The 14473-nt window shown below is 39.1% G+C and overlaps 1 protein-coding gene across 2 annotated transcripts in view; it reads right to left on the reverse strand.

Moving 5' to 3' along the window:
- PAK1 (p21 (RAC1) activated kinase 1) overlaps positions 1 to 14473 on the reverse strand; it is a 1330007-nt gene that overhangs the window by 572707 nt on the left and 742827 nt on the right. For both annotated transcript variants that reach the window (XM_044073352.1, XM_044073351.1), the window contains exon 4: positions 8110 to 8257. In XM_044073352.1, the coding sequence (XP_043929287.1) occupies positions 8110 to 8257 (148 nt within the window). The remainder of the gene's footprint in view (positions 1 to 8109; positions 8258 to 14473) is intronic.

A 14473-nucleotide genomic window follows, 5' to 3' on the forward strand; every position in this document is an offset into this window, starting at 1 on the left:
AAGCAGTCTCTTGCGAAGCAACGAGGCTTGTTGAGCATGTTGTCCCAGGCTGACAGACACTGGATCCCCTTTGAATGACACCAGAAGCTTAGCCAATTGTTGAAACTGATCATTTTTTCTTTATACTGCGCTAACATTCTTGGTGAGGACAGGATGCTACTCAGGGTCAGGGTCATACCCACTTGGACTACATGATCAGAGAGCTCTTCCATGTCTCTTTTCATGTAGTCCAGGGAGGTACATCTCAGGTCAATCACACCAACATGAACAATGACAGAGTCATATTTGTACTTGTTGTGGAGTGACCTTGCGGCGAATTCTGGCTCCCGACAGGCAGCTAACAGTAGCCTTCTCCTTGTCCAGCCTAGTGAGTGGGACGTCAGCAGGGTAATCACCTGTTGACAAAAGGTTTTTTTTCTTTCTTATCTACCCTTTGCCCTCCCCTCCTGATATTTTCCATCATGTCCTGTACATCTCTCAAAGAGGGAATCGTTTTTTTCCATTTCATATTCACTGCTTTTTAGCAGGTAAATGCAAGAGCCAGACCAGTTCCCTCACAAACATGCACTCCTCTTCCTTCCTCAATCCTTCCAAAAAATCTCTTCCATACTACTACCCCCCATTTGTGATTCCTTAATTAAATTGCACAAGCAGTCCCTGAACTGATTTAAGCCAGGGCAGCTCCACAAAATACGTCTCCAGTCCCCTTCTAGATTTAGACTCCTCTCAGTCATCTGGGCAGTGGGGAAATGTTTTTTTCATTCTTGCCAGAAAATACTTTAGTGTATACTCCCAAACAAAACTACAAAATTTGCATTTGCCTATGGCTTTCCAAGGCCTTAAACACGTTTCCAATGGGATTTCCCCTAATGGCACACCTAACATCTCAGCTAGTTCAAGCAGCATCTCTTCTGCAATTTGTTTCTTATCACCTTGGAACATTCTATACATATTTCATGCTAAATCCTTTTTCCTATTACCTGCGCTCCCTCAATGGTCAAGGTGGAACACTTACGACTTTGCCTTTTTAGCCAGTTTGCTTAACCTCTCTTATCAAGGCTTGAAATTTCAAATATAGCATATAGGGAAGCTCGAACGTCTTTCTTGCTCTCCGCATTCCATTATAGTCCTTTCACCTACCAAATGACTCCAAAACCTAGATTTTGTTCCTAAGCGTCTCCAATCCCAGGTGACAGAATATCTATCAACTAATTTACTTCCAACTGGTAATATGTCCTGCTCCACTTTTCTTAAGCTTGTAGTGATGAACACGACTTATTTCCTTACTGATTGCACCATTAATAGGGAGTACTATGCCCTGTCCCCCCCCAAATATCCAACAATCTGCATTTTTAAATCCTGAATACTTTTCTTAGAACAATTCTTTCCATTCAGAGGTATAATCCATCTGCTGACATTTACTGGATAAAGGAAGCTGACAAGTCCTCAAATATTGCTGTCTCTGGCAGCCCTATTTCCTTCTCTTTGGGTAATGTGATGCAACTCTGTCACGACTTACTTTTGGCTTTTCACCAAACCAGAACTCCTCTCTCATCCATTAACTTGTAGTTCTAACAATATTAATATCTGCTGGGATCCAAAAAGATTGTTCTAAATATAACAAAGATGAAACCACATGCCAATGCAGAACCTGAATGTGCTGATCCAAACCTATTCCCAAAACTTTCCATCTCTGAAGACTTTTTATTTTAACATGTACTCTATTTCTGCATAGATATTATTCTCCATACAATTTTTTTTACATCCAGATAGCTTCCCAAACTTGTCCAACATTTCAGCCTTCCTAAATCTTCCTCTGGATTTGTTAAAGGAGAATATCATCTGAATACAGCATAGGTTTTAACTCATATTCCCTAATGATAAAACCCACAAACTGGACTCTCTCACATAGTAGTAAGTGGCTCCAAGTAGAGAGCAAAGAGCAGTGGAGAGGCTGGGCATCTCTGTTTTGACCCCCACCCCCCCCTTGCAATTTTACACTTACTTGAAAGAGATGCAAATACCTTTATCTGAGCCAATGTGTTTTGGTCAGTTTCGCTGAGTAGTAACAAATGAACAAAAAAAGGCCAATTTTTGCAAAACCACAAAACAAGGCCATTTAACCCTGTCGAAAGCCTTTTCTGCATCCAGATAAACCACCGCCACTACATACTCATTTTCTCCGCAAACTAAATAATCATTAATGTTCTAATATATTATCACAAGTAATCTTCCCTTGTATGAAGCCATACTGGTCCAAGTCAACAAGTATTAGCATCAACTGAGCCAATCTTGCTGCTAAAATCATCAAATGTTCTGCAGTAATGACTTAAAATAGTTACTGGGCAGGGTGTCTACCTTCCTTCTATATTACGGTAATTATTTCTCTTTTATGTAAAGCCGGCACTTGGCTTCTAATTAAAATGTCATTCATTAAATCTCAGCCAAATATGTATTAACTCATTCAAGCCTATAGTGCCTTTCTGTATACTTCCAGTGAACGCCCATCGCTCTTTATGGGATCCAGACCTTTTGGGGCCTCATGTCTTTAAATAACTTAGTTAATAATCGGCATTACTAGAAAGGGCAAGGCATTAAGACGGTTAATCTACGATGTCCTGCACTAGAGAAATTGATCAGTATTTGTCATGTAATTTATTTTCTATTAACTGAGACCTACATGCTATTGAGGGGTATGGTATTAATATGCCTTGGTAGGAAACAGGAAAATACAATTGTTAGTGTGCATTTACATTACACTATACTGGAGATATTGACAGCGGTTAGTAAAATTTTCCATATGTACTTGATATATCACAACTCAAGTGATTTACAAGCTGTCACATATTCTCAAACGGAACCTTAGATGTTGCTGAAGAAAACTATGAGTGACATTTTTACTGAAAGTTCTAAATCTTAGGAGATACTCATCATTCTTTATTTTGCTAATTATACAATTACATTTATGTTTTCATAGTTTTGCAAAAAGCTCAATAAACATCCACTTAAAATTACTTACTGTCATGTGAAAGCTTTTCTCTGGGTAACAGAAGTATTCTAACAAGTATTATGTCTAGGTTGCACAGTTTCCAAGATATGAATTTGTGAATGTTTAGCAAAAACTATATAATTCTAGGTTTGTCTGCATTATAACACATTACAGTAATTATGGAAACACTGTGAAGGTCACGGGTAGATAATTGCACCAATACAGATGACGGAGCCCAAAATCTCATTCACTGAGGAATCTATACCATCTGATGAGCTCTTCCTAGGAGGATTTCATCTTTATTAACTTGCATCCATTCAGCCAGTTTCTTCTGCATGAATTAGAGTCTTTCCCTTCAAGTTCTTCTGGTACTCCATATATATGAAAATATTTCCTCCGTGTCCTGTCTTCTTGGTCAACCAGGGTAGTGGAGATCATCTCTCATTTATCTTATTAAGCTGCTGCCCTGACCTTTAATTCTTCATTTTCCAGCAGCAACGAATTAAATAAATCCAAATGTTCATTTACACTTGTGAAATTTATTGCACTGTTCTATCGCTGATTCTTATATAGTCCTCAAATTTGGTGTTGATTTTCTGATCTCATAAAAATCCTTTGAAGTTATTTCCTTCTTCACACAATCCATAGATCAGCTGGATGCAGTCATTGGTTCAAAATCCAGCTTTGGCTAGCAAGTCTCTAATGTCAAACCTGACTTCTTCCATGGTCCTATTACTCTTTCTTCAGCCACTTAACCCAACTGGCCAACTTACAGCATTAATAAATCTATTTTGTAAACAAGTACTCTGTACACTTCCTATACTTTGAAAAAGTCCCTATAAATTAGTTAATGGAACAGCAAGAACTTGCTTATCAGTCTTTGCCATATGGGAAGTTCCATAAGGAGTGAACATTTGAGGAAGAAACGTCCACTGAGACCGGCCAAGTGCTTGTGGTCCATCTCAGTAAAAGTGAAAATATTAAGATAATGTAACCAGGTTAAAGAAGCAAGAACTTTGTCACAAGTTATTAACTAAGACTTGCAAAACTTGACAGGACTATGGACTGGTTATGTAAAAAGACTGGAAAGTATGTGAACAGCATGACTGTGACATTCTGTATGACTAGTACACTGCCATGATGGTGCTTACGTTGCTTACGTACAGGGCTGAAGACAGAAAGTTATACACAGCACATCATTTATGTGCAGCAGCTGGTGTCAACGGAGGATAAAGCTCAGAGAAGGAATCGCAGAACTGCCTGGCATGCATGAAAGGAAAGAAAGGCTCGATTTGGTGAAGCTTGTTAAAACAAAAAAAGTCTGAAGGATACACTGTTGATACCAAGCTAACAAGAACAATGAAAACAACAGTACAGAAAATTCAGAAAATTGGGGATGTAACCCACCATGGCACTCAAAGGATCACTACATGGGCTGCTGTAATGAGAAAGTGCTATGACTAACCAGGACAACTAAGGTATGCAGAAACTACAAGAAACAGGAGATGCCAAACATGAAACTTATCCTGAATTTATTTCTGAATAAGACAAGCAAGCAGCATTAGTTCTGATCAGTTAAACAAGGAACAGGGAGTACAAAGCCAGCAAAATAAGAGTAGACATGAGAGACATGGAAATAATTACAAACACTCAGGGATCATTAATAAACTCACCAAACTAGGTATCAATCCTTATATCAGTAGGTGGGCTGTAAATTGGCTCACAGACAGGAACCACAGAGTAAAAGTAGCAGATTCCAAGTCAGACTTTCGACCAGTCATGACTGGAGTCCCACAGGGCTTGATCCTGGGCTCTCTCCTGTTTGGCATCTACTTCTCAGAAGTCCAGGCCAACACAGAGGGACTCTGGCTGACCAAATTAGCTGAGGACTTCAAGCTAGGAGTCATTACTAACTCCCCAAGTGATGCAGACATTTTACAAAAGGGCCTCACGGAAACCAATGACTGGTGTCAGAACCATGGCTTTAAGCTTAATGCCAAAAAATATGTTATCATTCCCTTTGAAAAAAACTCAGTTCCCATTAATTACCACGTCAATGGGAGCCCACTGAACACTGAAGGGGCTATGAGAGATCTGGGTACCCAGGTCAACAGCAACCTCACCTTCGACCACCACATTGTCACTGTGGTCAGAAAGTCCTATGTGGCACATCTCATAACCAAAGGTTTCACATCCAGGAAGAAAGTGGTCATCATCCCTCTCTATTCATCCCTCATTAGACCAATCATCAAGTGTAACACCCTGTTTGGCATGTACCTGACCAGACACCTTCAACAGCTGGAGAGGCCACAAAAGTACCTCACAAAAAGGATCCTAGGCTTTAAACACACGTCTTACATGGACAGACTCAAGAAACTTCAGCTGTTTTTAGTCTTGTAGTCTACTTAGAGGTTGATCTCTACTGGACTTATAAAGCCATGTCCGATCCAACCCTACTTGAAATTCTACACCTAAAGAAATCCCAAACACCCTGCATCACACGTTCCAGAGATCACAACCTCATTACCACAATCAACAGAACATGCTGAAGGGACAGGTTCATCACCCAGAGACTGCCCATGCTCTGGAATAAGCTTCAAAATCATGTCAACCTCGCTGGCCCTCTTCAAGAGAAATCTCGACGAGTGGATGGGTAACAGAAAGTTCACCCCAGGGATCACTCCAGTGGCTCTACTGGATAGAGGCATTGTGAACTAACTTCGGGTGGCACGACGCCAGGGCAATTTTATGGGCTAGACTTGTAAAGGCTCCAAGGCCATTAGTCTAGTACACACCTATGAACATATGGAAGATCTGAGATATGGGGACAGGGACGTTAGAACATAAAGCAGGAGATGAGTAAAGATTGTAGAGGGGTCGCATGCACTTCATGGAAGTTATAGTTGGCAAAAACAGTTTATCGAATCTAGTGTTTTGGGAGCTATGGAGCCCACAGCCTTAAGCTCCTCCTAACAAATTCAAGGCTGCAGCAATTTCAGATAGTTTATACTTCATTAGGGGTAGGCTTACAACAGTCAACAAAATTTATTCTGCCAACAGGGTTTAGAGAATTTGACTGCACAGACTCAGGAAAAGTCATGAATCCTAAGTCAGTTAACATAAGTCACTCATCACACTGAGGAATAAAGAACTCCTTATCCTCCCCCCCTTGTATAAAAAAAAAAAAAAAACAGCTGAATGGTCTGAATTTTGAAAATTTTATTTTCCCCCATCACATTTCCAATCTCATATGTGTTGTAGGGAGCTGATGGTAGATAATGTGCTGAGCCAGAGAGAAGTGAAAGAATGGTAGGAGTGCCTACAATCAGTAAGAGATGCAGCAAGCTTCAAACACATTTGGAAAATTTTCTTTAATGAAAAGGTGACTGTTCCTTATTACATCCTCGAAGACGCACTTACCTGAATACATAGATGTCGACACATCTCCATCGAACAGCATAAACATCGATCATCCTGAAGTGCAAAATCCAAAACGTCGCACTGTCATGGTTGGCCCTTCCGTGGTATAGCTCTGTAAGGTAAGTGTGCGATAGTTACGGACCTTAGGGTTAGGGTGCAGGTTACGGTAAGTGCATAGATGGTGATATATGCAAGATGTAGTGTAGGGTTAGAAGTAGGGTTTAGTTTACGGTTAGAAGTAGGGTTTTGGTTAGTGTATGTATGTGTTTAGTTTGTTTGGGTAGGTAGTATGTAGTGGGCGGGGGGACACGTATGACGGTTCGAGCTTTTGAATTTCACGGTTTAGGGCATTCGGTGTATTCGCAGTTCGTGGAATGTGTGTCAGCATTTTTGTATTCGGTTATTAGGGCTTTCAAGCTTGCAATATAGACCCAAGGTGACATCATCCATGGAATTGGACTCAAGTTTGTAAGACTACAAAATCTTATCTAAATGTGCCTGGCTCCATGCTGCACAGAGATGGACCTCTGACTGCAAACCAAGATGACTGGAGTTTGATTAGTGGGCCCAGCAGTAGAGCAGGCAAACTGGCTTCAATATTTACAATGTGGCCTGGTTTGTGCAAATGACTGCTACAGTTTTTGTTTTTTTTTTTGCCTTAGAAACGGAGACAGTGTGGTTGTCACTTCAGAGTACTTGTACTCCACATTTTCTGAGTTTTGTTAAAAAAACGATCCAAAAGAAAACGCTTTGTAATAAAGTTTAAAAAACTTTGCATGCTGAGAAGTACTAGGCTATGATTATGTTCTTCTTTCTGTTGAGGTGTTTGTATCTGTACACGTTCATCTAAAATTACTATCCTTATTATCAGGTGACCTACAGTTTTGGATGGATGGGCTCCCATTTTTTTGGTACTGTTTTTTTTTACTTTCTGCATTTTTGTAAATTCTTCAATAAAGATTTATACAAAACCTTAACAAGCTCTCACTTTCCTTGCAAGCAACTTTCTTTCAATCTGGTAATGCTAACTTACCCAATAACTTACGTTCTCAAAACTCCTTCATAACTTGTAACCATCTTCATCTTATAATTACTTCACTGTTTCCTACTCAGTATTATTGACTCCATTTTAAAGTAACTAGGCTCTTAACCAGCTTAATATTAGAATATTTTACTGTAATCTTCACTGAACTGCCATGTTTTCATTAACTGTCACATCATTACAATTCTACGTATGTTCATTTACTATTCTGTGTATGCAATTTATTATTTTTGATTAACTGTCATATCATTACTAGTCTTATGTACGTACACCTGTTATGTAAATCTTGCTTGCTACCCATTCTATAAAATGGAGCATTTCTCCCAAGGCCTCCGCTAAAAACAGATCTTGTGCCCAGTCAGTCTTTACTGGTAAATAGCAATAAATAAAAAAAATGCTAACTTCAAAGATTGTGTGTAACCTGTCACTAGGTTCATCTACAGACAATGCAATGTTCCTCATCATATGAATAAAAAATACCTTCCACAACAAACACATGACATGCCACCCTTGAATGTAAAACTTTACACAGGGCTACACTTTAAAAAGGCCAGATTCATACACCTTTCGACAGTTAGCTAGGTGGTATTATAAAACTTTTAACAGCTGGACCAATCAGTACCATGGAAATAAAAACAACACAAATTATATTCCTTACCTGTAAAGCTCATATACTTTTGACTGTTAGAAGTTCTTTTAGAATTGTAGAATTCTAGGACATCTAAGACTGCCTGAGGATTTTTCTTCTGTTCTAATTTGGTAATGTTGGAGGTTTGCAGTAATCGGGCCCATTGCTCTGGCATACCCTGTATTGATAAAGATCACAAAAATTATGCTAAACATACATATAAGAAAATTAGTACTTCATAAATGCGTAAGCTCAGTTAAATTAAATTCTGATTTTACAGTAATGTTAGTCAGGTACAAGAATAAACCAAAACCGTGCCTCTTTGACCATGGCAACTATCCACAATGTTTTTTCAGCAACCCTAAAAAGCATCTGCAGAAGTCATAGAGGGAAGTAGAAAGTTGGACTACCTCAGTTCTGTGAAAATTAAAATATTCACAGAAAAATTGCAGTTCCTCCTGGCTGGTAGAAAAGCACCATTTCAATCTAAATGTTGCAATTCATGGTATATGTAATATTTTTGTTAACAGTTTATTCCAGAATAGATTACACCTGCAAAACTGTCATTATATTCCTACAATACCTTGCACAAAAAATCTGGATTAGACAACTTCAGTGAGAAGTTGGGACCAAACCACCACTCACCTATATTGTTACTAATGTAATTAACTTCCTCTGAATGTGTATGTCTAGTACCACTGGAAGTCTAGACTGGAATCGTAGTTATACAACTAATGGTTTCTGTTACAGGATACCCTCTGCAGTTAAACTTAAAAATATTTTCTGCAGCCAGATCTGTGGTTTAAAGGAGATGAAGCCCTGACTACAGTTCCAAGAAACCAAAGTTATTTAATAGTTCTGGGTCATCAGGAACTGGCCAAGATGCTGGGTGTGAGAGGTCTAGGACTGAACACCCATCCTGGGGGGACTGATGCCAATAATGGATAAAATATGTTCACTTTGGACTTCCAAAAGTAAACTGAGGAAAAAATAATGGCTCCTCTATGAAAATTGTGAAGTCCATTTTATTTTCTAATACCTACGATACACACACAGGAATGTTATCTTTTGTGACCAAAAGCATTAAACAGCTTAAATGCAAAGAATTCTACAGAAAAAGTACCAGCAAATATTTCTAGGAAAGTCAACTTCTATCCCACACAGCTGGACTTTATGTACTCATGAAGTTTGTCTTTTCGGCTTTTCCCGGTTAGGGGTCGCCACAGCGGAACTCCGGTCCGCTAATGATTGGCAGTAGATTTTTTTTTATGGTGCCGAGTTGCCAGCCTGACGCGCAACCTTCAGCGAAGGCACGTCCATTCACGCATGTCTTTCGGAGGCCACTCGACCACGGGGAGAACATGCAGACTCCACACAGAAGGCACTCCAGCTGAGAATCGAACAGGAGAAACTCTTGCTGTGAGGCAACAACGCTACCGCTGTACCACCTATGTACTCATGAAATACAGTTGCTAAATTTGATTTTAAAACAAACTGCCAAATCCACGGTCACCAAGGCTAAAAAACAAAATAAAAAGGTATGCTGAATGTAATACAAAAAGTGAGCCATGTCAAATTATGTTTAACATAACTGTCAGGGACAGTTCTACAAACTATACCATGTGCAACTACTTTACATGGGCACACACAAGGTGCTAAGTCTCAGGAATATAAAGCAAATTCTCTCTGCTAGGACCAACATCAGCCACAACCAAGACAGCTTCAAACTGTACAGCAAATTTATGAACACTGGCATTCCAGGAATTTCCTCACCTCTTAGACCAGTTCCTTCCAGTTTCCCTTCCCAACATAAACTGTATCTCGTCGATACCTAATTTAATGCCACTAGCCCAACCTGTTTTGTGTGCTCCTGTTGCCTGCAGACCACCATCAGCTCTTCTGTCCTCGTCAATCAGGCCATTTGGCTTGTCTTGATATGATAAGAGCATTTCAAAGAGTAAAACAAAACCTACTCCACTACAAACTTGGCAAATTAAATTTTGGCTCAAATACAATAAGATGGTTTTAAAATTACCTGCAAAGCCAGAATATTACTAGTACACCTAAGAACCTGTCTTTTGAATGAAGGCACTATTAATACAGGAGTCCCACAAGGATCTGTCCTTCAATCAGTATTATTGTTACTACTCTTCAATTATATATCCACTGATCTACCCCACCTCATCTTGGTCATGCAGATTGTAACTTACTGCTTGAATCTTGTAAGAACATTGATTATTCAACAGAAACTACAGTGTACCCTTACAGACTATTGTCACTGGACAAGCATAAGTATGCTTCTAATCAAACCCCTAGAATATATCACCATATTTGGCACCCCGTAAAAACATCCTAAATCCCCAAATCTATCACTGATGCAGATAACAACCCACTACCACTACAGTAACAGAACACAAGTATCTAGGGATCACCACTGACATACTCTCTCATTAGCCAACTACACTGACATTACTATCAAAACACTCTCAAAACTAAAGCTTTGCAATACAGCCTAGAGATCGCAATGCTCTGGCTAAAACATCATTATCCCCAAAATCAAATATAAGCTACTTCTTGTAACCCTACATTCCAGCTCAAACAAATGTAAAATACAAACTACCATAAACAAAATCTGCAGATGTTGTTCTTGTAGAACCTGAAATTCATCACTGCCAGCTTCTACAGCAGCACAACTGGCCTCCTGTAAATGACATGCATGTTTCTACTCAGCTGTCAAATCTACAAGCTAGTAAAAATTGGATACGGTGCCTTCATGAAAACAAACATACAAATCAAGTAGCCTAACTACATACTTACTGACAACCAAGAAGATACTACTACCCTCATTAGACCTTGTTTCAAACCTCCACATGTTTGGAATTGGCTACATGCAGAAGTAGAGCAGCAGAAAACACTTCAATTGTTGTTCTTTCGGCTTTTCCCAGTTAGGGGTCGCCACAGTGGAACCCCGGTCCGCTAATGATTGGCAGTAGATTTTCACGAACGCCGAGATGCCAGCTCGACGTCCAACCTTCAACGAAGGCACGCCCATTTACGCATGTCTTTCTAACGCCCACCCAACCGCGGGGAGGACATGCAGACTCCACACAGAAGGCACTCCTCGCATTCCAGCCGAGAATCGAACGGGAGAACCTCTTGCTGTGAGGCAACAACGCTACCGCTGCACCACCGCAGAAGTCAACACTTCAATTACTTAGAAAATAAAAGTAAAAGAACAACTGTTTAAGGACATCCAATGCTCTTGTTTCTGTGACAAAGATTAGTCCTTGCAGCTCACAATGTAGTCATAGCTTTCTTGTAAAGACATACTGTTAACAAATGACCAATTAGAACCACAGCTGGTTCAATTAGCACTCGGTGCCAGTGCTATGATCCAGCACTGCACCCCCCCTCAGCTCAAGTGAAGACGGGGGAAAAAAATAAATAAAAACACTTCACTGTAAGTGATCAGATTATTACAGTTACAACCACTAAAAACATTTCTTCTTCTGGCAGACCAACCAGGTGGCCAGATGCATGACACCTCACCCCCTTCAGCCCAGGCATTCAAGTCCTGTTTCTTCATTTAAACTGTAGCAAATTGTTGCTGCAGTATATACCTGCTACCACAGAGCTCTTCAGAGCTCATGTTTTAGTTTAAAAAAATATTTTTAAACTGGAGCAATCAGTTTCTACAGTTTACCCCATTCCTGCAGAGAGAAGACTACAGCACCCAGGTTTTAGTTATAAAAAAAAAAAAAAAAAAAAAAAGGATTTTTTTTAAACTGCAGCAAGCAGTTTAAACCACACAAGGAGCGGTATAGCGTTCAGGTCTGATCGCAAATGTAATACTGGGCTTTTAGAAGCCAGTATTACAAAGACCAATTGGCAGATCGCACCCCCAACATTTCAGACAGGGGGCTGGTGTCCCTCTTGTTCCGTCCTAGCTACTTACTATAACAGTCGGTTGAATTTCTATTTTAATTGCACATACTGTAAATATCACCACATTTGCATTTACTACTGTAAATAACAAATGTAGTCTTGCTGCTTTGTTATTGTACTATGCAGAATTATGCATTCTTTAGTCTGTGTATAATATTATGTTTGTATCTTGCATCACGGTGCCCAAGTAATGGTTGAAAATGGTCTGTTGAGCAGTTTATTTGGGTGGTGCAGTGGTTAACGTTGCCACCTCACAGCAAGAGGTTCGCCAGTTTGATTATCGGCTGGACTGCCTTCTGTGCGAAGTCTGCATGTCCTGCCCGCATTTGCGTGGGTTTCTTCCGGGTACTCCAGTTTACACACACACACACACACACACACACACACACACACACACACACACATCTTTTATACATATAGATAATGTGTGTATGTATACAAATACATGTGTGTGTGTGTGTGTGTGTGTATACATACACACACACATATATATATATATATATATATATATATATATATATATATATATATACACACACACATACACAGTGGTACAGTACATCAAATGCTCAGTGTGATGACAGGTGCAAGACAGCTTACTTTGCAGAGTACACTATTCAATGAAATTTGCTACTGTTGACATGAGGTTAGTCACTCACATGTATGTACACCTGTGTGTGTGTGTGTGTGTGTGTGTGTGTGTGTGTGTGTGAGCGAGCATTTTTGGTCTATGTCAATGCACAGCAAGTAATAGAAATATATTATAAGAAACATTTTTTGATCAATATGTACATCTGAATTTGCAGTGTCTTGTCTTTCCAGAAAAGATATCAGATTCACAGGCTGAGCAAAGCACAAAGGTAACCTGAGAAAACGGGTGAACAGGTATGACTACGCATGTTGTGACCATGTAAGCTAGCTTTAAGATCATGACCTGAAAGCTCTAATTATGGAATCACTAACTGTTAAAATTGCAGTTTGAAACTGAAGCTCATATGGGCAAATTAAACTATGAAATCACAGTAAATGTTACAAATGAAAGTGAAAACTAAAGGACAAAATGAATGTAAGCAGACGGGAAACAAACAGTTATAAACTGAATGAAACTAGAAGTCTGCAAAGAGGTGAGCAAGAAGGGAAATGTAGTACAGAATGATGGAATTTGAGTCTTCACCTCAATGTGGTACAGAAACATCAAAAGAAAACAATCTTCCATTTATGCTCTACTCAGAGCTATTTAGTTATGTGAAATAAGTGAAATTCACTCACGGATTAATGCAGTAAAATGTTTCACACTACAACTCTGCAGCATTTACCAAGCTGGAAATGAGGACCCACAGACCACCACAGAAACATTACTGGTGACTGAAAAAGGATAGCTCTTTCAAAAGGCATCTGTCCTGAGTTAACTGACCAGTACACTTAAATACACACACACAGAAAAAAAGATTGCCTTGTGACTCATTAAAATGTCTTATTCTCCACAAATTAAAAAAAAAAACTTGACTGAAGACTGTTTCCTTTGTAAGAGGGACATTAATAATGTCAATACACATATAAGTAATGTCAGACTACGAGAAGCTGCATTCTACAACTATGCTATCTGTGACTGTTTCTGGATGTTCTGATCTACTTTTCTTTGGTATTCTATGCAATGATTTACCAGTTTTAGCTTGTGGAAGATACGTGAATTTCCCTTCCTACAAGTACTTTCCTTTTTTCTCAACTGTTTTTATTGAAATTTTTTACAAAACATTAATATATGATAAAACAAATATACATATCTAAAAGAATAATAAACTAAAATAAATATTTACAATGGTGTCTACTATAAAATGAAGCTTTTTAAACAGAAAGAAATGTGATGTGTAGTTGTTAGGTAATTAATAAAGTCTGTTTATCCAGCAGTTCTTTGAATTTCAACAATATAGTATATGAAGAGGTGATTCTAGATGTTCTTATCTTGATTGTGATAATTTCAAGATAGCACACTTCAGCTGCCATGTGTACAAACTTTTCTAAAGGCACAAGACAACCCGCAAATGATTTACAACAGAAAATGTGTCCCTAACTCAACAAAACCAATTCCAACACACTTACCATGTCTGTGTCAGACTGCCACGAGAAATGGAGCCTGTTAGCAAGGGTAACATCACAACTACTGGTTTATTATTAGCTCTGCTTATTGTTAAGCGGGACACCAAGAAAAGATGCTGGCAGAAGTTCAAATGGCTACTCTGCATATTTTTAGCTATTTGTTCACAGCACGTGACAAAATGCTTTAAGGTGATCCTCTATGGAATTCCAAGCCAGTGCAACTGCCCAACAGAGACAAGACAAAGGCTGAGCCATTGAATATTAAAAGCTGTAACTTCGTATACAAACTTAAAGGCCATTGCTAATCTAGTCAATCCAAAGGACACTGCTAGTCCTGCACATTTTTATTACC

Source organism: Protopterus annectens, chromosome 5.part1 (genome assembly GCF_019279795.1).
Source record: "Protopterus annectens isolate FY-2018-M chromosome 5.part1, PAN1.0, whole genome shotgun sequence".
Classification (NCBI taxonomy): domain Eukaryota; kingdom Metazoa; phylum Chordata; order Ceratodontiformes; family Protopteridae; genus Protopterus; species Protopterus annectens.